This window comes from Desmodus rotundus, chromosome 9 (genome assembly GCF_022682495.2).
Source record: "Desmodus rotundus isolate HL8 chromosome 9, HLdesRot8A.1, whole genome shotgun sequence".
Taxonomy (NCBI): Eukaryota; Metazoa; Chordata; class Mammalia; order Chiroptera; family Phyllostomidae; genus Desmodus; species Desmodus rotundus.
Window position 1 is genome coordinate 103,528,452 of NC_071395.1, and position 25,870 is coordinate 103,554,321.

Genomic DNA, 25,870 nt, shown 5'->3' on the forward strand with positions numbered 1-25,870 from the left:
CAGGTAAACTACCCCGAAGCCTCTTACTGGCTGGGTTTGCTTTGGGAAAGTAACTTAACCTCTCTGGACACCCCCAAGGTCAGCAGCTTTGCTTTTGTTGAAGAAACCGGTGTGCAAACGAAACAAAAACCCACGGGCGTCAGCGCAGTCCTTCCCGGGAGCACGGGGCTTTCTAATGAGGGTGCGTCTCCGGCCCCTGAGACCTGCGTAACCCAGCGCCCCGCCGGCTTGCAGAAGCGAAACCTCAACACCCTCCAGCCTCCCCCGCTCTGTTCTGGGAACCCGCGGGCCAGACTTCGTGGAAACGCGCACCGCGGCAGCCGCCTCGAGCCCCGGGGCCTCCCCGACTACAGCTCGCAGGACCGGGCCGGGAGGTTCAGGGGGCGGCGCGGTCGGGCCCGAGAAGCAGCGCGAGGCGCGCTTCCGCCCCACTCAGCTTCGGCGGCTGCCGCGGCGGCCCCACAATCCCCTTCTGGCTCCGGGGACGGGCGGGGCGGGGCGGGGCGGGGCGGGGCGGGGCGGGCCGAGCGGGCGGAAATAATTTTCTGTTTGGTCCTCTCTGCCCCAGTCCCTTAGCCGCGGGTCGCGCGGGACAGCGAGATATCGGAGGCGGGAAGAGGGAGCGGGAACGCGATGTCCTGGCACACTTAGAGAAGAGGAGACGGGGCGAGCACGGATGGAGCGCCTACTGTATGCTTCAGCGCTTTACAAAAGGATTTTCGTTAAATCTTCCCTACAGCTCTTTCAAGAAGCATGTAATGCCCCCATTTAAGAGGGACAAGCTGAACCTCTGAAAAGTGAAGTCACTCGCTGGCCCCAAACTGCACACCTAGGATCAGCGTGACACCCCAAATACGCGCTCAGTTACACCAAGCACAATGAATTTGAACCACTTGTTGGCTAAGTCCTGCTCGTGCCTCTGTGTGTGTGTGTGTGTGTGTGTGTACACGGACAGGCACCTAATAAGTGCTCAGAAAAATACTGGGAGCCGGAGAATAAGTTTGACAGTTCGGCCTTGGGAATGCTCGCCGCGAATCCAGCTCAGCGCGCGTGTCACCGGGTTCCCCCAGGACCTCGGAAAGGAACTTTTGCGATGGGAGGGCGGACGGCTGATTTCGACACAGGCATTCGGCGAACAAGTGGTGGCGGAGCCCCAGCCCTAGCGGAAGACAGACTGGATTCAAATCCCGGCTCTGCCTCTTTTAGGCTGTGTGACTTTGGGCAAATCACTTCATCCGCTGGAAACTTAGTTGCTCCATTTATAAAATGGGGAGATTAACACCCACCCCAAAGGGTTATGGAGAGCATTAAACGAAAAGGTGTTCCTAATACGCTTACTAAACGCACAGGTATCGTCGCGCGTTCATCCCACAAGTTTCAGGCGGTTGCGTCCGCACCGGGTGAGGACCCGAGACAAAGGCTGCTCTGTCCCAGTCCCCAGGGCGCCCTCACCTAAACTCAGGGACCGAGCTTTCGAGTGACCCTCATCCCGCGAAAACCCGAAACTGCGGCCACCTCTGCCGCCGACGGTCCCGAAAGCAAATATTCAAATATTCCGAAACTGGCGAATGGCTAGGGCTGACAACTTTGCGTTTAATTTTCTTTAAGTTGTATTCCTGTTAGTAGAGGTAATTTCTTGAGACTTCCCGTCTGCGTCTTGTTTAACTTTCGTATGAGCGAAGTACACAAAGCGGACCATTCTCGCGCGTGGCACTCTTTGCAACGATCCCAAACTTCGGACCTGCTCTCGACAATCCCCTGCCTTTCGGCCCCCTACCCTAAGCACGGATGCGGCAGAGACAGGCCTCCTCCCGCCCCTCCCGTTTAGACAGAACCTCTTCATCCTGGCAGCCCTCCGGAATTCCCGAGTCCCTGCAGGAGCAAAGAAGGTGGTGGCCGCAGCCCAGAACTCAGCTTCCCCAAGCGTTTTAAACTCCAGCTTTGCTGGGATTAAGGGAGTAAATCCCTGACGCCACAGACCAGGTCAAGGACAAGTTCTCCCCCGCCTCACTCCTCACTCCAGGGCGGGGATTCACCCACCCCACCCCTTCCCGGATGAAAGGTACTAAATAGACGCGAAGGGAGGGGTGGTGGCGGGCCCGGGCCCCTTGATGTTCCGGTTGAACAGGTGCTGGTGAAAAGGAGGCGGACCCGGCGGAAGAGTCGGCCAGGGGGGCAGTGCGCGGAAGGGGGGGCAACCTCTTCCATCCTCTGTACCCTGCGGGTCTTCCCCTCTACATTGCGTCTGCCCCTCCCCCCGCAGGAAGCGTCCCTGGCCGAGAGGTCTTTGAAGTGTCGCTGAAGCCTCTCGGAGCTGCCTTCTCTCCTCCGCCACACCACCTCCCAGTGAGGGAGTGTGACCTTTGGTCCCTGCAGGCGTCCACCCCTCTTTAGGAAGTTGGGCGCGGGAGGGGGTCAGATTTCGTCCCCCTTGCCCACACGGATCTTGGGGATGAAGCCTTTGGCCTGACACCTCCTCACTTCTTCCCAAACTCAATTTCAAGGACTTTCATTTTGGGGGGTGCTGTGTGTGGCTTTTGTGTTGTTTGTGTGCATGCCTAGAGGTCAAGTGTAACTTGTCTGTAACTACGTCCGTAGGGGTGGGTCTCTAACTCTCGTGGGTCTCTAAGCGCGCCTGTGGGGCTGCACCTGGGGTTTTTATCTCCCTGGGAGGGGCAGGTGGTGTGGCTGGATGACGCCGGGAATTAGGGTGTCTGAGTGCCTCGGAGTGCCTCTAAGGGTTATGTGAGTCCGTGTGCGTGCGGATGTGTGTGTCTGTGAGCTGGACCGGAAGCTCCCCGAGGGCAGGAATACCTGTTTTGTTCACTGCTCTACCCAGAGGCAGCACAAAGTCAGCATTCAATAAATACTTGTTGAATGAACAAATGTTCGCGTGTGCGTGTTAGAATGTCTACCCTCCGGAATGGCCTCCGAGGAAAGAGCGCACAGGCGGCCATCCAAAGAGCCCCCAGACACTGAGGGGTGAGCGACTCACGTCGCTCCAGCATCTTCTAGCGCACCTTCCCCTGCTCTCCACTCCCAAGTTTCCTTGGCGTTGAAGAACAGCCGCAGAAACGAAGACCTGGAGGAGGCTGGAGAATCGGACCCGGGGCCGAGAGCGAAGGACAGGCAGAGGGAGGGCTCAGGAGCGCCAACTGAGAACTACAGAAAGAGAAAGAATGAGGGGAAATTCGCGTGGAGCGAGCGAGCGAGCGAAAAGCTCCCTACCAAGCCAGGCTTTGTTCCCTGAACCTAAGACTTTACCCGGCGGCGGGCGGCGGGCGGCGGGCGGGCCGGGAGCGAGCGAGCGGAGGCGCGCGGCCATGGCTGCCGCGGCGGGGCAGAGAGGCCGGGGGGGCGGTGCGTGAGCGGGCTGCTCGGGGCGGGCGCCCGCGATGTGCCGTTCGGCGCCTCCCCCGCCCGGCCCGGGCTGCGCGGCGGCAGCGCGGCCCTGGTAGCTGGGCGCGCGGCGCGGAGGGGTGAGCCCGGCGCTCGGGTCTCATTGTTGGGGGGCGGGGGGGCCCGTCGGGGCATGAGGGCGAGAGCACGGCGGGGGGGGCGGCCAGACCAAGCGAGCGAAGAGGAGGAGGAGGAGGAGGACGCCGAGGAGGAGGAAGGAGGAGGCAAAGAAAAGAAGCCGCGGCGGCGGAGGAGGAGGAGGAGGGAGCGAGGAGGCGCGCGGCCCCCCGCTCCCTCCCTCCCCCCCTGACCCCCGACCCCCGCCGGCCGGCTACCCGCCCCAGCCCCGGAGGGAGCTCATGGGAGTATGAAGGAGATGGTAGGAGGCTGCTGCGTATGTTCGGACGAGAGGGGCTGGGCCGAGAACCCGCTGGTCTACTGTGATGGGCACGCGTGCAGCGTGGCTGTCCACCAAGGTACGGGGGTGGCCCGCGGGGGGCGGCGGGACCCCAAGGGCGGCGTGCGCAGGGCGCCCTCGGCCGCGCCCTCCGGAGACCTCCTGGGGCTCGGGCGCCCCTCCCCCACTCCACCTGAAGGGCTGGGAGGCATCGGGGGCTCCCCCCGCCCTGTCCTGGAGGACCAGGTCAGGCATTGTTTTCTTGCCTATTGTTCCAGTCCCGCGCCCCCCACCCCAAGTTGAGGGAGTTTGGAGACAGTCTAGGGGGCAATGAGTGCACTATCCGAGCCCCGCACCGTCAGTGTCGGGGCTGTTGGGAGAATGTTTACCTTAGAGGTGGTTCCCTCCTGCCCGGTTATTTTGGTCCCGGCCCCCAGAGGGAGAGGTCAAGGGGGAGTCATCCCCCCTCCCGCTTCCGGATACTGGGAGGAGCGTATTGGGGAGAGAGGAGAAGGGTCCCAGGGGAGAGGGGACTCCTAAAATCCTCGGAGGAAGAGCTGCCGATAGGAGAGAGGTTGTGCAGGGGGCCGGAATCGAAAAGAGGGAGGTTTGGAGTTTCCCCCAGCAGCACATGGTTCGGGAGTTAACTCCTTAAGGAATCTTGCCGAGGGTGCAGGCTGGCATCTCCCGCCTGTCTGGCACAGCCAGCTGCCCCCACCCCTTCCTGGGACAGCCCTTAATGCTGTCGCTGTCGACTCTTCCCGCCACTCTCCTATAGGTTACCTGTACTGCACCTGTCCTCAGCCTTAACTTTTGACTTGCCCTGTTATAGTTAGAGGCTGAGGATGAGATCCTCGGACCCCCAACTTCTCCGCCTCTTCCCTTACCGGCCCTTTAAGAAATGCCCCCCCCCCCCCCAATAACAACAAAAAACGTGTTTGACTGTTGTAATGTCCCTCTCGTTTTCTGTGTTCCGATGATCTCCGGGCAGAAGTTGGGAAGCAGGTCCTGAAAGGGCATGGGGGAGGGTCTTGTAGAGTTTAAGGTCAAGGACTCAGACTTCCTGCCCCTGCTTAGAGTGCTTGGTTGTGTGGTTGAAGGCTGGCCTGTGCGCTATTGGGTATTCTTTGTGGTCCTGCTGGCTAGTGAGTGCGCCCCCAGACAGGGGAGCAGCCCCCCCTACTGGAAGTGGCTCTAGTCCTTTAAACTCACTCACTTCCCCAGTTACTCTGGGAAAAGCCACTGTTGACAGATTTGCTCCCTGACTCTCCTCCCCCACCCCCAGCTTGCTATGGCATCGTCCAGGTGCCAACCGGACCCTGGTTCTGCCGGAAATGTGAATCTCAGGAGCGAGCAGCCAGGGTGGTGAGTTTGAGACTCCCTGCCCCTCTCCCAGCCACACACCTGAGCATCTCCCCTGGTTAGGGTAGGGGACTCTGAGACTGGGGTGGGACTGTCACACAGGACTTCCTGTTTCCTGCACACTATCACCAACCCCATCTCACCCTCATCTCTGCCCCACCTCAGGCAAAGGGCCTTTTATTTTTGTTTGCTTGTTTGTTTAAACTTTTTATTATGGAAAATTTCCAACCTATATAAAAGTAGAGGGAATACTACAAGGAACCTTAGGTTCCCATCACCCATGTTCAACACTTACCAGCTCAATCCTGTTCCCTCTGCACCCCACCTCACTTCCCCATGGACAGCTTATTTCCTCCTGGGGCCCTTTGAATGTGTTGGGAAGGGCAGATCAGCAGATCCCCACCCCCTTTTGAAAATGCTCCCCTCCATCCCTGTGCCCCTTGCTTTGGCAGAGGTGTGAGCTGTGCCCACACAAAGACGGGGCATTGAAGAGGACTGACAATGGAGGTGAGCAGGCCCCTGAGCTCCAGGCCTCATCTGCTGAGGTCAGCAAGGTCCCCTGAACAGGGTCTGGGAAGGCACGAGTGCATGTGTGTTGGTGTGTGTGTGTGGGGGGGTGTTTCGTCTCCCTTTCCCAGCTGGCACTGGAATCTGATGGGAATGCCACAGAGGAGGGGACTGTCTGCCGTGCGGAGCAGTGCGGGTCAGGTCTCCGGCTTAGCAGCCCTGGCCTTCCCTGCCCCGCCCCAGGTTGGGCCCACGTGGTGTGTGCCCTCTACATCCCTGAGGTGCAGTTTGCCAACGTGCTCACCATGGAGCCCATCGTGCTGCAGTACGTGCCTCACGATCGCTTTAACAAGGTCAGCGGCCCCTACTGTGCCCTCACCCCGGCCCCTCCCTAGCCGGGTCCCTCCGCCTCCCTCCTCATCCCCTGTAATTCGATGCTGTCCAGCAGACACTTTCAGGGAACTCAGGTGAGCAGGCACCTTTCACTGACAGGCGCCCTCACAGTCTGGGATTCAAGTACTGCCAGAGGGCAGACCTTAGCGAGCGGTTCGTTCCATCGCGCCCTAGACACACTTTAGAGTGCCTACTGTGTGTTACACCGGGGCGAGGTGCCACCAGGCGCGCAGCGCTCAGTACTGGTCCAGACCTGCGGGCTTCCTACCCCGCGGAACTCACACTCTTGTGTGGGGAAACCGTAAAGGTCTATAAACAGGCAAATAAAGTAAATAAAATTTGTGGTTAGGCTGTGGAGAAACAAGGTACTGAAATAAGGACTGCCTCGTGGGGGGCTTTCTTTAAATACAGTGGTGACGGGAAGGGACATTTAGGCGGGGATCTGGGGGAGGAGGAGGAGCCAGCCTGGGGGAGGGTGAGCTCCAGGTTCTAGTCAGAGGCCAGAAGAAGAGTGAGCAAGGTGGACACAGGCCTTGGCCTTGCGGGGCTCACTGTCCAAGGACTGTGCTCTCCGTCACAGTAGCCATCAGCCAGATGTGGCTGTGTAAACTAATTAAAATTAAATACTATTTAAAACTCAGTTTCTCAGCCACAGTTCAAGTGCCCAGCAGCCCATGGGGCTCACAGCTGCTGTGCTGGACCCTGAAGGGTAGAACATTTTCATCATCGCAGGAAGTTCTGTTGGCTAGCACTGACCCAGGGTAATAGGGAGAGGATGGGCGTGAGGGGTCCCTTAGGTGGGAGGAGGGGGGACCATTGCGCTGTGCCCCGCAGACGTGTTACATCTGCGAGGAGCAGGGCCGGGAGAGCAAGGCAGCCTCAGGAGCCTGCATGACTTGTAACCGCCACGGATGTCGACAAGCTTTCCATGTCACCTGGTGAGACCCCTGCCTGCCCCCACACCTCCCGCCCCAGAGTTGTCTGGGGTCCCAGGCCAGCTGTCCCAACCCCTCCAAGGTTTGCCAGGGAGGGTGGCCGCGTGGGCTCGTCCTAGCTGCTCTGTCTGTTGTTGCCCTGACAGTGCCGTCCTTGGGTGATCTTGGCTTTGCCCCCGGCAGGGCCCAGGAGGGTCAAGGGGAGGAGGCTGGTCTAGTTTGTGGCCGCACCCTTCTCAGGCTGACCTCTCTTGGTTAGTGCCCAAATGGCAGGCCTGCTCTGTGAGGAAGAAGTGCTGGAGGTTGACAATGTCAAGTACTGCGGCTACTGCAAATACCACTTCAGCAAGATGGTGAGTCTCGTCCCCAGGGCGTGAGCCGGTCAGTCAGGCGTGGCTTAGAGGGCACGGGCTCTGGGCCAGGCTGCTGCCTCCTGCTGAGAAGACAGAGATGGAAGGGACCCAGTCCCTGCCCTCGAGGAGCTGTTCGCTGAACGAAGAATACATTGAAGTGTAGCCTGAGGGCTGCGAATCAGTTAGACCAAGCAGTCCGCCCCAGAAGGCAGAGCTCAGACCCTGCCTGTCAGTCTGGGAGGCTTCAAGGAGGAGGTAGCACAGAAGCTGATAGAGGTGGGAACAGTAAGGGCCAACATGGGATGGTGGGGGTGGGCTCACTGTGCCCGGCCTCTGTACTAAGTTCTTCACATGGATTATTTTGCATGATCCCCCCAACAACCCTAAGAGCTACATATACTATATTTTCCCATCTTACAGATGAGTAAACTAAGGCCCACCCCGGTGTGTAACATCTCACAGTGTGTGTGGAGTTCAGAAGAGGCAGTTTGGTTGAAAGCTCTGCAGGAGCCTGCCAAGCAAAGACAGACAGCAAAGAACCCCAGGCGGAGGGATCGGGATGGGCCAAGTCCTGAGAGGAGAGAGGATTCTGGGAGCGGCAGGACAGTGCATTCTGTGGGGGTGAGACAGGAGATGAGGCAAAAAAAAAAGCTCAGGCAGGACCAGAGCTGAGCTGCCTTCCGCCCAGGCTTCAGGGAGCCAAGGAGAGGCTGGAGAAGGGGTGCTCCCTCGTGTATGTGGAAAGACCTGCATGTTTCAGAAGCTGTGGGGTGTCCTGCAGAGGGATGGCAGCTTGGACCTCACCCCCAGGCCACGGGCCTGTAAGGCTGCTTGTAAGCGGGAGGGTAACATGATCAGATTTGTTTTCAGGGAGGACGACCCTGGCAGGCACTGGGAAGCGGGATCCTGAGGCTGGCGACCAGGGGACAGCTGCAGAAGGCGGGGGGGCGGGGGGGACGGAGGGATGAGGCTGGACTCTAGAACATTGCTAGGTAGGCTTTCCTGTGGGGGGGCAGGGCGGGTAGCTGAGAAGGAGTAGCTGAGGGCAGTACATCGGATCCAAGCTCTCAGTGCTGGGGGAAGCTGTGGCCAGGGGCACAGCTGGTGTGGAGCTAGCATCTACAGGCTTGTGTGGAGCTAGCATCTGTCCCGGGCTCCCCTGGACAGTCCCAGTGTGTGTCCGTTGTCCTGGTGTAATTGTTAATAGTCCCCCTTTCACTTCCACCTGTGCCCTGATGTAGATCAGGTTATATGGTCACCTTGGCTTCAGGGTTTGCAGACGACTTAGGACAAAGTAGGGAGCTCGGTTTGATTTATAGGAGGTGCCAAGTGGGAATGTTTAGGTTTGGTGGCTGTCAGACCCCCTGGGCAGGATGACAGTGCCAATCTAGGGTGTATAAGGCTGGGGCTAGAATCCCCAGGTGCCCACCTGGGTCCAGGTGTGAAGGGAATCATGAATGGGAGAGTCTTAAGAGCTTGGCATGGTAAGCAGTGCCCAGGGGCGCGACTGGGTCAGACCAGGTGTGAAATCAGTCCTTGGGCTTGGCAGTTGGGAGGTAGTGGGTGACCTTTAGAGGGAGCAGCTGCAAGTCTGGGATAGGTGAAGCCATCAGACTGGGCAGTGGGGAAGCTATTAGCAGTGAAGGGAAGGAAGGAGCAGGCCCTGGCTGGGAGGAGGGGCAGCATGAGGATCGTTTGGGTTTTTGCCGTGGATGTTTACTTCCCCTCTTCTTAAGGGCGGCAGTCCTTTGGGACCACTGTGTTTGCTCGGGGTAGGGGCAGGAACGAGGGAGAAGGGTGGATGGCTGGGGGGAAGTGCCTGGAGGGGAGGATGGAGTGTGGCGTGCAGAGGAGCAGGGGCTCCCACAAGGGTTCCCCGCACATTCTCTACCCCAGGAAATGAGGCAGAGGTGGGCCGTGGCTCAGGCTGCCTGACATGGGCCAAGAGGGTACCATGGGAAGAGGTGGGTGGAGAGCAAGGACCAAGGCCCCAGTCCTACCTCCAGCATGCTTTGCTGCCATCAAAACTCCCCCGTATCTTTCGGGCCTCCGTTGCCAAATCTGTGCCCTGGACCAGCTGGGGGAAGCTGCGGGATGCCCTTCTGTGGGGCAGAGCATTGTTTAACACAAGGTCCTCTCAGCGACAGGCAGGAAGGACAGTGGCCCCCAAGATCACTTTACGTTCAAGAACCTTTTTCTAAGTAAGCTAATGAGAGGAGAATTCGGCAACCCCTCTTAATTCCCCAGAAGACTTCCCGGCACAGCAGTGGGGGAGGCGGAGGAGCAGGAGGCGGAGGCGGCGGCAGCGGCACAGGGGGCGGCGGCGGCAGCGGCAGCTTCATCACGGGCCGGAGGAGCCGGTCAGCCTCACCATCCACCCAGCAAGAGAAGCACCCTCCCCACCATGAGAGGGGACAGAAGAAGGTAAAATCTCCTCCCTCTGACTGTCCTGTGCACACTCACAAACTTACACCTCTTTCAAGACCCCGCCACAAGGTGCCCCCTTCCTTCCTCTGAGGCCACTGAGGGCTGGGCGGGGGCTGAGACAGTGACACACGAGGATCACAGAGGGTGAGGTGAGGCCCCGCTTCCCTGGGGCTCTTTGTGTCTGCGTGCTTCCTCCAGCAACCTCCCCACGGCGTGAGTGTCCCCAGAGCCCCCCATACGCGGCCCTGCACACCCTCACACTCCAGCCTTGTGTTAGCCCACTTTTTGAGTGTGCATGCCTGCGTCCCCTCATGCCTCATGTCACAGCGTGCTGGCACCCACCCCTCTGCACGTCTCCGTGTCCCTGGTGGGCACCCCTGCAGGTGCCTGCTCACGTGTGTGATGCTCTGCGTCACTGGTGTGACAACGGGACAGGCTGCTTTCAGCAGGCAGAGAGGATGTGGGGCCGCAGGCCCTCAGAGGAACCTGCCTGAGCCACTCCTGCGCAGCCAGCCTCCCAGGCCCTCTGCAGGGGGAGACGACGTCCCCAGGCCCCATCTCTGAGAGCGGTCCACTCCACACGGGCACATGCCATCTTTACCCAAGGGCCCCCAACACCAATATCTGGCCATCTGTCCTTCCCCAGAGTCGGAAGGATAAGGAACGCCTTAAACAGAAGCACAAGAAGCGGCCTGAGTCACCCCCCAGCATCCTCAGCCCACCTGTGGTCCCCACTGCCGACAAGGTACTGCTGCCCACACCCAGGAGGGACGACCACAGCCGAGGGAGGGAGGCGAGGTGTGAGGAGTCGGGGTGAGCCCAGGACCTGGGCACCACCCACAGCTTGAGGTTAAGGTGCACTCGCCAACTCAACCCCCTCTACTCAGCCCCAACAATCACCAACCAACCAGGAGGGCAGAGGTGGTGTGGGGTTACCGCCCAGCCTGTGGGTGTTCACATCGGCCTCCGTCCAGACGCAGAGCCTCAGCACTGGGCTCTTGTCCGCAGGGCCAGTGCTCAGGCCGGTGCTCCAGGCTCTGGGGTGTGTTCCCAAGCGGTAGGTAGAGGGGACCCCCTCCCCCTCCCCCTGTCCCTTTTCACCTCACGCCCATGTCAGGAAGACACCCACAGCCTATGACCTGAGCAAAACCGTCTGTGTGTGTCGGAGAGGCTGAAAGTGCAGCCATGGCAGGCCTCTCACAACACCCTGAACCCCCACTCACCCACCTTCCCAGGAGGGGCCTGCTATGCAGGCCTGTCTCCAGACATGGGCAACATCTGGATCAGCAAATGGCAGGCCAGGGAGGCGCTAATCCGAGCCAGAGCAGTGCACTCTGCCCCTCCTTCCAGCCTGCCCTCCCCAGGGAAGGTGAACAGGGGCCTGGAGAAACTGCTTCCTCCTGTGGCCATTATTGCTCCATCCGCCTCCACTGCCTAAGGAGGTTGGCAGAGCTCTGGGCATCTTAGCAGAAGGCTCAGGGATCAGGTTTCCAGGGGGACAATGCTGTGGTGACTGCCCCAGCAACCCTCTTCCTGTCCTTCCCAGGACTCACCTGGAAAAGCTTGTCATCTCTGTCCTTTGACCTTTCCCTGGGGCTTGCAGACAGGTGGAAACCATGGGCCTGGGAGATCCCCCAGGGGCTGGGTATTCCCTTGGACGTGTTGGAGCATTCTGCCCATCCCCCTTCACCCGCCCCAGCATTTCAGCTACCCCTCCCCCAGCCCCTCTTTTCCCTTGCTCCCAGAACCACATCTGGCTCCCTTCAGAACTCCAGCTGTTGAAAAGAACAAAGAGGAAGAGGAGACAGGGGCTCCCCCCAGGGAGGGCAGTGCAGGGTGGCTCTCATCCCCCCATTCATCCTCCCCCGGGCGTTCGTTGGTGTAGCTTACTGAACACCTGATCTCCACCAGGAGGAAAAGCGCCATCCCTGCAGTTACGCGATTCAGTCACCGCACGCCAGCCTCTCTGCTAGGGGGACCGATGGGGTGTGTAGGGATTCGCTCATTTAATCCTCAAGATAGTCCAATGAAGTAGGTATTTTATTAACTCCATTTAATAAAGGAAGAAACAGGTACAGAGAGCTTACGCAATTTGCCTCAAAGTGCACAGCTAGTAAGTGGTAGAGTCAAGATTTGAACTCACGCAGTCTGAGCTGAGGGCCTGGACTCTTCACCACCACGGACACTGTCTCTGCAGTGTATCAATATCAGCTACAGCCATCGGAGCCGGCAGTTTTCACCCTACACCGTATCTAGCATTGGGTTCCTTATAACTCTCCAAATAGGTATAATTAGCCCCATAAGGACCCTGAAGCTCAGCAAGGTTGGGAGACCGTGCGACACAAACATGGCAGTGAATGGCAGAGCCCATCCTCCTCCAGCCCCTGCCCTGCCCCCCTCAGAGAGGTTACTGGGGACGGGGACGGCACAGTGTGGCAATTGAGATGGTGGATGTGTGTACACCGTGCCAGGAAACAAGGACAGAGTGCCTTGTTCCATCCCAGGTGTCCAGGGTGGCTTCATGAAAGGGGGGACTGTTGAGCTGGATTTTCAAGGATGAGAAGTTTTCCAGGAAGCATAAGAACAGGCTCCCCGGCAGAGGGCTAGGCACTGCAGGCTCAGGTTGTCTAGGAGGGGCAAGGAGGGGCCAGGGAACGGGTGTCAGCACGTGGCTGAAGCTTGATGTGAGCAGGGAGGGAGTGGCGGCTGGAGGGCCCGAGGATGCAGCCAGGGCAGCCCTCTTTCCTGCCCATGCCACTTCCCAGCATAAGCCCAGTCCTCTGGGGCCTACCCAAGTATTTCTTACACGGACGAACACATGGGGACATCAGTACAGACTCTGGGACTGTATGTATCTCTCCCCTACATGAGGTGAAGGGTAGGCAGCTCCCTGGGTTCAGATTGCTCACCTCTCCTCACACCTGGAAGTTCCACCGCTGCCTGCCCACTTCCCAGGTCTAGGGGCTCTCACCACGGTTTCCCTACCCAGAAGTCCTACCCGGAGCTAGTTCTGGGCTCTCCCAGTAGAGTCCCAGGTCCTGTGCGCTCCTGCTCCACCCCCAAGTCGGGGTGAACCCAGGCCCAGAGAGCTGGTCTCAAGCCTTCCTCTGTACCCCCTCCTTCAGGTCTCCTCCTCAGCTTCCTCTTCCTCCCACCATGAGGCCAGCACTCAGGAGACCTCTGACAGCAACAGGGACTCAAAGGGGAAAAAGTCTTCCAGCCATAGCCTGAGTCACAAGGGGAAGAAGCTGAGCAGTGGGAAAGGTGTGAGCAGTTTCACCTCCACCTCCTCCTCCTCTTCCTCCTCCTCTTCCTCCTCTGGGGGGCCCTTCCAGCCTGCAGGTGAGTGTGGGCAGGTGAGCCTCCTGGAGGAGGCTGGGAACGGGACAGCCTTCGTCCCTGAACTTTTCTGGCAAGGGCCTTTGCATACTGGTCTGCATCTCATTTGCTTTTTAAATTGGTTCAGGTTAAAGATGGGGGATCCCCACCAAGTTACACTTCTCCAAACCCTCCCGCCAACCCTTCCCTGTGAGCTGGAACTCTCCTCTCCTCCCTCTTATAAGTGGGGAAGCTTAGGGAGGGAGGGTTCACCCATCCCAAGACACACAGACAGTGGCCGAGCTGGGACCGGAAACCAGGCTTCCCCATCCCCTGACCAGAGCTCTCTCCCACTCACGCATATTGGGAGCGGGAGGGAGTGGGGGCCTGGGGTCCAGCGGTAACTCCGTTTTCCCTCTGTGCAGTGTCGTCTCTGCAGAGCTCCCCTGACTTCTCTGCCTTCCCCAAGCTGGAACAGCCAGAGGAGGACAAGTACTCCAAGCCCACAGCCCCTACCCCTTCAGCTCCTCCCTCTCCCTCAGCCCCTGAGCCCCCCAAGTCTGACCTCTTTGAGCAGAAGGTGGTCTTCTCTGGCTTTGGACCCATCATGCGCTTCTCCAGCACCACCTCCAGCTCAGGCCGGGCCCGGGCGCCATCCCCTGGGGACTGTAAGTCTCCCCACGTCGTTGCAGGGTCCGGGACCTCAGCGGGCGCCCACAAGCGGATGCCCACACTGAGTGCTGCCCCTGCACCGGCTGAGGAGACCCCTGAGACAGGCCTGAAGGAGAAGAAGCACAAAGCCAGCAAGAGGAGCCGACATGGGCCAGGCCGTCCCAAGGGTGGCCGGACCGAGGAGGGTGTTGGGGCCCCACCTGCCCCCTCCCTGCCTGGTGCCCATCTGGCTGGCTTTACTGCCACTGCTGCCTCACCCTTCTCAGGAGGTTCCCTGGTCAGCTCCGGCCTGGGTGGTCTGGCCTCCCGCACCTTTGGGCCTTCCGGGAGCCTGCCCAGCCTGAGCCTGGAGTCCCCCCTGCTAGGAGCAGGTTAGTGACCCTTTGGGATGAAGGGCACCTAGGGCCCAACCAGTGTAACGATGGGACAGAGGCTTAAACAAGTAGTGAGAAGGAAAAGGACAGAGAGAATGGAAGTGACGGTCACATTGGAGACACTCGCCCACACCCATCTCCTGCATGATTGCAGTGGGAGAGAGTGAGTCTGATGGTCAGTACGACAGAAAGCGTTGGTTGGATTATTAGAAAAGATAGGAATTCCCCAGGCCCAGCAAGGCAGTCTAATGAGACAGTTCAAGCAGATACCACTCAGGCAAGAAGTGACACCTTTTTTGGCAAGAAGGTCAGACTTGGTGTGTGTGGCCAGATCCAGGGGAGTGTTCCTGGGGACTAGAGGGGCTGGGAGGTCCCTCTATGCTTCCCTCTGTGTCCTTGTGCATGTAGGCATCTACACCAGTAATAAGGACCCCATCTCCCACGGTGGTGGAATGCTGCGAGCTGTCTGCAGCACCCCCCTGTCTTCCAGCCTGCTGGGGCCCCCAGGGACCTCCGCCTTGCCCCGGCTCAGCCGCTCCCCATTCACCAGCACCCTCCCCTCCTCTTCTGCTTCTATCTCCACCACTCAGGTGAGGACTTAACTCCTGGGCTTCTCCAACCCTGGGCAGGTGTGGGACAGGCTGCCAAAGACCCCAGCCCTCTGTGGGAACTTGAGATACTGGGCTTGATTACCAGAACGTCTCCCTCTCTGGTCCTCTCTCCTCCCCAGCACACCTGGTCCCCTCCACCCGGTAAACACAGTTGTGCCCTAGACCTGAGAATAACCACCAGGCTGGACTCTACCTCCTTTCCCTCAGGTGTTTTCTCTGGCTGGCTCTACCTTTAGCCTCCCTTCTACCCACATCTTTGGAACCCCTATGGGTGTCGTTACTCCCCTCCTTACCCAAGCTGAGAGCACCCACACAGGTATGTGAGTCTCTAACCCCATTCCCCCTTCTTCCCTAAGACTTGAGGGGTACCCATCACCTGCATGTCGTCCCCCCAAAAAAGGATAGGAGGGTTTCTGGCTGCTTCCCTCTGGCCATTGCTCCTTCTGCAAAACAACTTCACACACAACAAACCAGGGTGCACTTCGACGTTAAAACCAGGTGAGGGGTGGAGTAGGACGGGAGAATTACTACTGCTCCACATCACAGGAGAAAGATTGGTTAATGCTCAAGGCAGTTGAATTAGGGAGAAGCAGAGCCAACACTCAAGTTCTGTCCCCTCACTCCAGCCCCAGTTCTCCCAGTGCCTCCAGGCTGGCCTCGCAGTTGTTGGCTTGAGGGGTTAGTTACAGAGATGCCACTGGCAGGACAACCTGCTCTCCCCCGAGCTGGAGTTAAGGGGATGGGGCACAATTGCCCCATCCTTCCCCCCCCCCCCCCAGTCAATCTAGCTCCAGAGAGCTGGTTGGTGCAGACACACCACCTGGCCAGCTAGGGGGTGGGGCCTGCTGCCCAGCCACCAGTTCAGGTAGACCTTAAAGAGGCCGAGTCCAATTCAGAATTCTAGACCTGACAAATAGGGTGACTTTTACCTCAAACCAAAGCGGAATTCTGTGGCCCAGTCAAGGGTTCTGCCACCTGATTTGTGAGTTTATGAATATATAAAGTCATACAAAACGGAGTAGCTGCAGTCATTAGGGGCTTGCCGTATGCAGCCTAACGTTTCATATTTATTACCTTATTTTATTTTTCGAATGCTTATTTTAAGAAAGAGGGGAAGGGAGGGATAAAGAGAGGGAGAGAAACATTGATGACCGAGACATACATTGATCAGTTGCCTCTCACACACCCCCAACTGGGGACCCAAAACCCAGGCACGTGCCCTGACTAGGAATTGAAGTAGTAACCTTTCGGTTCACAGGCAGGCACTCAAGCCACTGAGCCACATCAGCCAGGGCTATTGCCTTATTTTAATTATAATCCCTTCAGAGGTCAGTTTTGAGCCCAAATTAACAGCAAGCATCAAGTCCAAGCTCAACCCAGGACTGTCTAGACCCCAAGTTTCTACAGCATTAAGCTTCCAGGAAAGAAGTTGGGGGGTGGATCTTAGAGAAAAAGAAGGGACCAGGTCCATGGCTTTACCTCCCATGGAGCGGGTTTCCGTGACAGGGTATCCCAGCACCTAATGACTTAGAACTGCTGGTCGGTGGGGAGGGCCTGGGAAAGGTCTGCGGTAAGGTTCCAGGTCCCACACCCACTTCCCAGGTGGGGACCTTGAGGCTGATTGGCACCTTTACCCCTCTCTGATCCCTTCCCCCCTTCTCCTTCCAAGAGCCAGACCTGGAGGACTGCAGTTTCCGGTGTAGGGGGACCTCCCCCCAGGAGAGTCTGTCTTCCATGTGAGGGAGCTGGCAGCAACTTGGGGGAGGGTCTGGGAGCGGGGGCTGGAGGGATATCCCGACAGGAGGGGGCGGCGAAGCGGGCACCTGGAGAGGGTGGGGTCCAGAAGGGGATGACGGGAACCCCTGAGGTGGGGAGGGGAGGAAAAGAGAGACTGGAGTGGGGGCGTGAGGTAAGGCTGAGGTGGGTGTTCCCTTCTGACCCCAGGTCCCCCATCAGCAGCCTCCCCGCGCTCTTCGACCAGACAACGTCCGCACCCTGTGTGGGCGGCCAATTAGATCCAACGGCCCCCGGAACAACCAACATGGAGCAGCTGCTGGAAAAGCAGGGCGACGGCGAGGCCGGCGTCAACAGTGAGAAGGGGTGGCCCAGGGCTGGGAGACCTGCCCTAGGACCCCCAGACTCAGTCACCCTTCCCCCTGAGGTCACCAGACGTCGTCAAAGTTCCGCCTCGGCCCTGCCCCAGCCCTAACTCTTGCCAACTTAAGCCTCACCTTTAATCCTTGCTAGACTCTGTCCCTGGCCCCGCACCCAACCCTCCCAGGGGTGTCCAACCTGCGGCAGTGGGCCTCAGGTAACCCCAGGTGGCTGTGAATGTGGCCCTACACAAAATCACAAATTCACTTAAAACATTATGAGATTTTTGTGTGTGTGATTACACGTCCCAATGTATTTAACGTGTGGCCCAAGACAACTCTTCCAGTGTAGCCCAGAGATGCTGACAGGTTGGACACCACTGGGGGGGGCCTGCGTTTGGCCCTCCCGAACTTCTGGCCCATGCCTCACTAAGCCTGAACTTCCGCCCGCCCTTTCCCTCCCAATCAGTCTCAAACGGAACCTCAGATCTTACCCCTTGTCCTTCCACCTCTAGCTCCCCAGGTCCCGCCTCTCGGAGCTCACCCTTGGCGCCCCTGCCATCATTCCTAGGTCTCATTGGGATTTCCCACTCAGACCCCGCCCTTTATGGCCCCCACCCCGCCCTCAGCCTTCTGATTCCGCCCCCAGCCCACCGGCCTCTACTAGCCGGTGGGCCTCAGGCGCTCTGGCCCTCTCTCTGCAGTTGTGGAGATGCTGAAGGCGCTGCACGCGCTGCAAAAGGAAAATCAGCGGCTTCAGGAGCAGATCCTGAGCCTAACAGCCAAGAAGGAGCGGCTGCAGATTCTCAACGTGCAGCTCTCTGTGCCCTTCCCCGCCCTGCCTGCCGTCCTGCCTGCCGCCAATGGCCCTGTTCCCGGACCCTATGGCCTGCCTCCCCAAGGTAAAGGGAGCCCACCCAGCCCGGGAGTAGGGGCCTTTGCCGGGCAGCAGAAAGGAGTCCCGACATTAGCCCTGACCTGTTTCCCTGATCCCCTATCCTCAGCCGGCAGCAGTGATTCCTTGAGCACCAGCAAGAGCCCCCCGGGGAAGAACAGTCTCGGCCTGGACAACTCGCTGTCCACGTCCTCCGAGGTGGGCACCGCAGGGAGGGGCTCTAGGGCAGGGCAGAAGAGGGGAGGTGCAAGGGCCTCCTGGTCCAGCCTCCATCCTGCAGCTATTGAAGTCCAGACAATGAAATGATTGGCTGAGCAATGAGTTGACCGATCGATCCCTTCCTTCTTTAGATAAATAATGATTATGAGGTGTCTACTTAGTTAGTGCCAGGCACAGGCAAAGCAATCAATTGAGCAAAACGGTGTTAGTCCTGCTCCTGAAAATAGGCTAAGTCCAAGAAGACAATCAGTAACTGCCAAGAGGGAAAAGTACTAAGATGGAAATAACTTGAAGGCCATGAGGAAGAATGGCAGTTGGTATTCTTCTGTAGACATAAGACGGTTAGGGAAGGCCTCCGTGAGAAGTACGTGTGAAGGGTTTACTGCAGCAGGTCCCACAAAAGAATGGCTGTGTAATTGGTGCTGGTAGGGGTCGCAGTCACCCTTGTTGCGTTGTTATCGTTGAGATCCAGCAAACCGGTTTCTTGTTCTCCCTGCCACTTACTGTGACTCAGGCAATGATCGTCATCATAACTAATATTACTATATTGCACAGTTGCCCCTTGTCACGTCCTGTGCTGAGACTTTTAAAGCACTGTTTCGTGTAGTCTTCACTATGGAATAGGTGCTACTCTTATCCCCATGTGTTGAGTGCGTAGAGGGAGGCAGAGAAGCTACCTGTGCCATGGAGTTGTGGCTGTAGGGTCTGAACGTGAGCCTTTCACTCCAGGTGTCTGCAGTTCCCTGGCCTAAGAGTCAGTGGTCCGCCTATAAAGTGGGAATAACGAGGTAGTGCGGGCCAGCACCGAACCCCGGTTCTGGTTCACCAGGTGCTCGCCACCATCACTGATGTTTAGTACTAACCAAAGATGGTGAGGGGCGCTGGGCCCCGGGAAGTGGTCTGTAAACAGAATTTGTGAAGATATGTAGGATTCTTAGCCTTAATCCCTGAGCCTTGTTTTCTCTTCATGGGTGGCTCTGCCTGGGGGGTGAGGTGGGGTGGCTGTGCTCTGTGAGAATGCTGGTGGGTGCTGGGCCGGGGGCCAGAGAGACCATGCTGGCCCCCTGCCCCTCTGACCCCTCCCTTCCCCCTCCCTCCCCAGGACCCACACTCAGGCTGCCCCAGCCGCAGCAGCTCGTCGCTGTCCTTCCACAGCACGCCCCCACCGCTGCCCCTGCTCCAGCAGAGCCCTGCCACTCTGCCCCTGGCCCTGCCTGGGGCCCCTGCCCCACTCCCGCCCCAGCCACAGAACGGGCTGGGCCGGGCACCAGGGGCAGCGGGGCTGGGGGCTATGCCCATGGCTGAGGGGCTGTTGGGGGGGCTGGCGGGCAGCGGGGCCCTGCCCCTCAATGGGCTCCTGGGAGGGTTGAATGGGGCTGCTGCCCCCAACCCTGCAGGCTTGAGCCAGGCTGGTGGGGCCCCCACGCTGCAGCTGCCAGGTTGTCTCAACAGGTGAGGGAGAGCTCAGCCTGGGGAATGGAATGGGGAGGCTGGCTCTGGGAGGGACTCGCCCCAAACACCCACAGTCCCCCAAAGGGAAAAAATGTCCTCCAATCTTACAGGATTGAGAATCTAGTCAGCTCTTGGCCCCAGGTACTCCCTAGGTGTTAGACGGGAGTGGCTCTGGATGGCAGCTCTCTAGGTCAGAACCACCCGTTTATTTCTTGTACCCCAGTCGAGGTCTTCCTTCTGGGGGAGTTCTTCTTTCTAGCTATCTCCCGCTGTACTCTCTGAGCTCAGTCTGTTTCTCTGTAGTTCTCTAAAAGTGCACATCCCTGCCTCTCTCCACCTGGGTATGATGGAGTCCGGGAACTTGGGGGGAGTGTTTCCCTGTCCCTTCCCATGGTCTGTGTTTTATCCCTCTGCCCAGCCTAACCGAGCAGCAGAGACATCTCCTGCAGCAGCAAGAGCAGCAGCTCCAGCAGCTCCAGCAGCTCCTTGCCTCCCCACAGCTGACCCCGGTAATGCCCTCCCTTCCAGGGCCACCACCCCGCACCTTGCTCTGCCAGACAGCCAGAAGGGCCCATCTCAGGGGGTCTGGGCCAGCCTGGGAAGGCGGGGTAGCGCCAGGCCAGGCTGAGATTGCACCAGTGGGATTGGAGTGTCCCCTATGGGACAAGGGGGATAAGGGTTGCTATCAGGGCCTCCTAGACATTGGGGAAGGGATGGTATAGCGGAACTGATCGCATGCTAGTCCTCAGTCTTTAAGCATTTCCAACCCCAGCTCTAAGGATCTTTGGGGGTCGGGGGGGCTTCAGAATCTGTGTGGAAGGGTGGCTGAGCAGGTAACACCCTCAATCAGAGCAGCACCTCGTGGGTCTGCCTTTTTTGTTGGGCTCTGCTAAGATCTCCTTTGGAGAAAAGGGGTTGTGCCTTTCAAAAAGGAGAGAGTTGAAAATATATTTTTTGAAAAATCATTTTCACATAAAGAAACATTGGAAAGAGACAAGAAACCAATTCAGCTGGTGACCTATAAGGGCCAGAAAGGAATGGGGGCAGGAGCGAGGTTTCCTGAGGTGAAACTTGATGTATTGGTTTGATTTTCAGACCACTTGAAAATGCTTTGCCTACTCAAAAGCAAAGGTACATTAATCTTAAATGAAAAAGAACAAAGAAAGAGGGGGAGTTGAAAACTTGACCTAATTTAGTATTTCTCAATTTGGGGTCTTACCATCCCTGGGAGCATTTGTCGTTGTCATAGCGACCGAGGAACTGACTTAGGGAGCAGGGCGGGGCCGGGGATATTAAACACCCCGCGCTTGGCCAGTATTGCCCCACTTGACAGACACTCGTAGTGTGCAGCCGCTTCCGTGTCCAGGTGGGGAGACTGAGGCCCAGAGTGGGGAGTAAGAGACAAGAGAGCCCTGACTCTCTCCTGCTTCCACTCTGAAGGGATGGGGCCTGGGCCACGCAGAGCAAGCTGGCCTTGGGGTCCACTGAGCATTCTGTGAGCAATCCAGTGAGCATTCTGATCCACTTGCAGGAACACCAGACCGTTGTCTACCAAATGATCCAGCAGATCCAGCAGAAGCGGGAGCTGCAGCGGCTACAGATGGCCGGGGGCTCCCAGCTGCCCATGGCCAGCCTGCTAGCAGGGAGCTCCACCCCGCTGCTGCCCGCTGGCACTCCTGGCCTGCTGCCCACAGCATCTGCCCCACCCCTGCTGCCCGCAGGAGCCCTGGTGGCTCCCTCCCTCGGCAACAGCACAAGTCTCATGGCCGCAGCTGCTGCAGCCGCAGCAGTAGCCGCAGCCGGCGGCCCTCCAGTCCTGACTGCTCAGACCAACCCCTTCCTCAGCCTGTCCGGGGCGGACAGCAGTGGCAGTGGCCCCAAAGGAGGGGTGAGTAAGGGGTCCAGGGCTGTCCTGTCTCCCTTCTCCGGGAGGGGCAGAGGTGGAACATCTGCAGGTACATCATCAGATGAGATGCATCATCAGAAGGAGGAAGGAAATGGCACGTAGGTCAGCAAAGCACCCTGCTCCAGACGCAGGGTCTCTGCTAGCATATGGGTACCCCTCCTGCAGATCCGAGGAAGATGCACTCTGATCATGGACCAATTAGAAAACAGCATTCCTCTTGGAAGACCAGTTAGAAAAGGTCATTTTCACTTTGGGTGGGCCATTTCCAGAAAGGCCCTCCCTTCTCCCTCTGAGGGTGTACAGAGCATGGGATGCTGGCTTTGGCCAGCGTGTGTCCACCTAGCCAGGAACCCTTGTGCAGGGCAACACAACACGACACGTTGTTGCTGGTGTGCACCCACCAGAGCCCAGGCCCAGGAGCTTCAGCTGGGCTCCCTCACTGCACCCTGCAAACGCTTTCTTGACTCAAGGAGCTGTTCTCAACTGGGTGTTAGCACCAGACACCTCCCAAACCCCCAGCCTCCCTTCCTCTCTTTCCAGACCGCTGACAAAGGAGCCTCAGCCAACCAGGAAAAAGGCTAAATCTACCCACATCCGTCCTGACCCCTAAAGTGAAGGGGCAGTCCTGGTCTGAGGGGACCCTAGCCTGGAGCGGGCGTCTGAGCCCAGGCGCTGGAGAGTCCTGGCCCAGAGCACGTGCTGAGACCTGGGGAGTGTGGGGTGCGCCTGGTCCTGAGGACTGAGAGCGAGACGGGGGCTCCGTCCATTTGGCCCCTGTACCCCTCTGCCCACACCCTTTGTGAGGAGCTCAGAGGGAGGACAGGCTCCAAGCCCACCTACTCTCAGCAAATGTGTTGAGATTCCCCTGGAGAGCACAGTGGGTCGTGGTGTGAGTGGGGGGTTGGTTGGACCCCCCACATGAAACGGATCAGCACTTGAGTGGGAGAAGTGGAGGGCAGGCCCTGGGCCTGCCTCCTCTGTGCAGAAACCTGTTGTGGGAGAAGAGGTGGCCCTGCTGTACCTGCAGCGTCTTCCCAACTCGGGCAGATGGCAGGAGGGATCCCTTGGACTGTTTCTCACCAGTCCCCTTCCCCCCAACAAGGGCCACAAGCTGAGCTTGTAAAAGCCCATAGACTGGGGGGCTGAGGAAGGGGCAGGATGGCCTCAAAAGCTGTCCAAGCCTCCCCACCTCTTGGGGGGGTGTGCCCAGTGATGGATTAGGGGAGGGCAGGGAGGGAGAGGCCCAGCCCCCGGGCGCCCTGCCCCTTTTTGCACTATTGGATTTAGGAGTGCCGAGGGTGGGGAGATGGAGCTAGCTGCCTGACTCAGAGAGCGTGTGTGTGTGCTCATGTGCGTGTGCGTGTGTGTCTGTCTGTCTGTCTCTTCCTCCACCCAGGGCAGCCAAGGGCAGGGATAGGAGCAGCACTCAGAGGGTGGTCTCTCCGCTCTTGTTTGCACCCTCCCCACCTCACCAATTTTAGTCCCTTTGTAGAGTGTGGATGGTTAACAAAACCCAGAACAGTAAGAACAGTACTCCAGTATTGGAGAGTAACTGGGGGCTGAGGGCTTTGAATCAGGGTAATGTCCTGCCTTCCCTTCCCCAGATCCCATATGGTCTCAGTGGCCCCTCGGAGTTCCTTCTCCCCCACTGATAGCTGGTCCTGCTTCCCTGGCACAAGGGGAGCCCCAGGGATTGGGGTACAGGGCAAGGGAGGGCAAAGTCACTTCCTGTAGGGAATACCTCCCTCCCAGAACTAGACTGCCCACTTCCTACACCTTACCCCCAGCACCCAGGGGAGACTAAAGCTTAAGCTGACCTAACAGCCATCCCTTCACCCACCAGCTATTTCCCCCAGGATATAGTGGGCAACACTTACATTCTCACCTTAAAAAGTGCCCACCTGCCCAGAGCCTTTGGTGGCAAAGGCCTGGGGGCCAGTGGGTCGGCCAGGAGGGGGGCAGGGTTGAGGCCTGTGTCTGTTTTGGTTGCACTGGGGTCAGCGCCAGGAGGAGGCGTTCCCAGCTCTCCCTGGTGCTCCTGTCTTGTCAGTCTCTTTGCATGTGTGTGTGCGCGCATGTTTCTGTTTGGGGTTTTGTTGGTGGTTTTTTTTTTTTAATAAAGAAAAGAAGATGTGTATATTTTTGGCAATGACAGAAACGTAGTGCAGATATATTTTTGCCTGTGCTGCTCAACTGGTTTTTTTCTGATAACTGAAAATAATATGACTGTTGATAAGACTTTGTAAGATGTTAGGGAACTGATACTAGGGGGGTGGGAATCCTTCAGAGGCAATTTCTTAGGCACTTGCAAGGGCTTGGTGGGTGGGGGGAGGCAGTTGTGATGACCTCAAAAATACTCACTTTTTATTAATGCTAAATATCAGTTAGAAAGAAATGATAGAATTCAGCATTTTATTAATCTTCATCTATTAAGCTATCTAACTCCCTGCCCCCAAATCACTGAAAGAAAAAAAAAACCTTCAGAGATTCTTAGAAGAGCTGTTCAGTCACACCCGTGCCCTTGCCCAAGAGCCACCCGCTTAGAGCCGAAGTCAGCTTCTGAATGGGTGAGGGAAGTAAACCCGCCCGAGGCTGCTGTGGCAGAGAGTGAGAGGTCCAAATGATTTAGTGCACTGGAAATGAGACCTCCTCCTCCCTCCCAGCACCTGAGAGCCTGGGGTTCTCATCTCCAAGAGTCCATGTGTTCCAGCTTTCCCCAGGCTGGCTGCAGCAGTGGGCAGTCAGGTTAGATTTGAAGACGGGACCTAGGCTAGCTATGGATTGATGCTATCCCTCCAGTGGGGGTGGGGGTGGGGCAGGAGAGAGGTAGTACCTTCTCATCTTTTAGGGAGCTTTGTAATAAGAAAGGTCTGGAGATCTTCAGGAAGGAGCAGGGTCCCGATGGGGGTGAGAAATAGCTGTATTGACCTGACCCTCCTGTTCCAGACTCCTTCCCCTTTCCCAGGATGAATTTGGATGAGGTGTGGGAAGGGATGCAGATGTGCAGACTGCTCTGTCTAGGGGAGGGGAAGGATGTGGTTTGCAGGGCAGAAATGAAGTTTGAGAGTGCGTGAGTGGAGCTTCGTGTGGCACCACCCTCAGCTTGGAAATGGGAGTGGGGTGTGCGTGCAGAGCCACTGTCTGGCTTTGAGGTCACAGCTGGTGCCTGAGTATCAGAGCTGGAAGGGACCTGTCTGTAGGGATCGTTTGAGCCAGCTCCTCCTTCAAAGGTGTTACCTTCACACTGAGGAGGGGCAGGGGCTCAGGAAGGGCCAAGGCCACCCTGGGGGCCCTGGCCTTGTCCTCTGCTCTCCCCCTCCACTGCACCGCCTGGGTGTGGATGTGACTGTCCGTGTGTGTGTGTGTGATGTGTGGTGTGAGTGCAGGGGTGTGCCCAGGGTGGGAGGGTATCTAGCACTGACTGTTTCAGCTCAGAGCTGATGGATCCTCTCCGTAGACAATGACACTTTAAAGGATGCTTTTTAAAAGTGTCTCCTGTGTGTGAGTTTTCCCTTCAGGCTCCTGGGTCTTCCACTGCCTCCAGGTGCCCTTACCTTGAAGCCGCTGAGAGCGCCCCTGCCCTTCCTGCTCTGAGTTCTAGGGGAGTTCTCCTAGAGAGGGCCTAGATGAATGAGGGGAGCGAGCCAGAGGCCAGCTCGAGAAAGGGTTATCTTCATACTTCCCTTTCCCGAACTGGAAATGCAAACAAGTTTTCAAAGGCACAATCCACCTACACCCCCTGCCAGCCTCCAGCATCTTCCTTGGTGTGTAGCAGGCCAGAGTTAGGGGTAGGCAGCTTACTCCCGATTCCCCTGTATCCCAGCCTGTTTTCCTGGGGAGAGGTGTCTGGGGGGGATGAAAGTCCTTTCCATTGGGAATTTGAGGACAGGTGGGGCCCAGGGACCTGGTTCCCACCAGTTACATCAACCAGACCAAAAGTGTCTAGCTCCTGACTGCTCTGACTCCACCTACTGAAAAGTTGGGGGCTGAGGGGAGCCTTCATTGCCCTTTGTTTGCTTCCTCCAGCCCAATTTGGGACTTGGTGGCAAGACGAGACACCCAAACCCTGGCCCACCCACCCCCTTTCCATCCCAGCCTGTCTCAATGTAGCAGACCCTCTCTAGGGGAGCAGGGAGGGGAAGCCATGGTGTGCAAACCCAGGGCTCCTTTATCATTCTTTCTAAAACCTCCTTTATATCCTCAGCCCAAAAGGCAATGCCCGCCCCACCCCCGCAACCTCTAAGCCTGGAATTGTGCATAACCCGGATCTTGTATCTTTGTATAACGGATGTTATTTGTACGAAGGGCAGTTCGTAAACAGCACTTGTTCTTTTAATAAAAGAATGTTTTACAAAAAAAAAAAAAAAAATCCAGAGACATCCTGCTTTGTTGGGCGTTACTGAAGGGAGAGGGAGGTGGCCTGCCAACCGTGGGAGCGTTGGCAGGGAGCGGGGTGGGGACGGTCTATTACATCTCTTCTTGCACTCGGAATCGTTCGCCACAATGCACAAAATACCCTGGCTGCATTCTGAACACTCAGATACCTGCGCCCCACCC

The 25,870-nt window shown here is 57.8% G+C and overlaps 1 protein-coding gene and 1 long non-coding RNA gene across 5 annotated transcripts; one reads left to right on the top strand and one right to left on the bottom strand.

The window, feature by feature from the left end:
• Window positions 1–1,566: 1,566 nt before the first annotated feature.
• Window positions 1,567–4,225, bottom strand: LOC123477941 (uncharacterized). Its single transcript, XR_006652985.2, has 2 exons — window positions 4,186–4,225; window positions 1,567–3,162 (listed from the first exon to the last, which is right to left on the bottom strand). It is a non-coding gene; the product is annotated as an uncharacterized lncRNA (long non-coding RNA).
• MLLT6 (MLLT6, PHD finger containing) lies at window positions 3,353–25,682 on the top strand. 4 transcript variants are annotated; one of them, XM_053910511.2, is made up of 20 exons: window positions 3,353–3,875; window positions 5,082–5,161; window positions 5,611–5,665; window positions 5,909–6,018; window positions 6,893–6,996; window positions 7,253–7,346; window positions 9,597–9,770; window positions 10,420–10,518; window positions 12,899–13,115; window positions 13,517–14,134; window positions 14,546–14,727; window positions 14,956–15,064; window positions 16,418–16,484; window positions 16,693–16,838; window positions 17,546–17,743; window positions 17,846–17,934; window positions 19,058–19,407; window positions 19,826–19,916; window positions 20,939–21,295; window positions 21,854–25,682. In XM_053910511.2, the coding sequence occupies exons 1-20, from the start codon at window positions 3,767–3,769 to the stop codon at window positions 21,893–21,895; spliced, it is 3,291 nt and encodes a 1,096-aa protein (XP_053766486.1). In that variant the 5' UTR covers window positions 3,353–3,766; the 3' UTR covers window positions 21,896–25,682. The 4 variants fall into 4 exon arrangements, with proteins under 4 accessions (XP_053766486.1, XP_053766485.1, XP_053766488.1 ...); XM_053910510.2 differs by having other exon boundaries at window positions 3,354–3,875; window positions 9,594–9,770; XM_053910512.2 differs by having other exon boundaries at window positions 3,356–3,875; window positions 9,594–9,770; window positions 12,899–13,037.
• Window positions 25,683–25,870: the final 188 nt, after the last annotated feature.

Coding starts and splice junctions, on each gene's coding strand:
- MLLT6 (XM_053910510.2), top strand. CDS start 3,767: ATGAAGGAGATGGTAGGAGGCTGCTGCGTATGTTCGGACGAGAGGGGC. Junction 16,839..17,545: donor CGGCGAGGCCGGCGTCAACA/GTGAGAAGGGGT, acceptor CTCTCTCTGCAG/TTGTGGAGATGCTGAAGGCG. Junction 21,296..21,853: donor GCAGTGGCCCCAAAGGAGGG/GTGAGTAAGGGG, acceptor CTCTCTTTCCAG/ACCGCTGACAAAGGAGCCTC.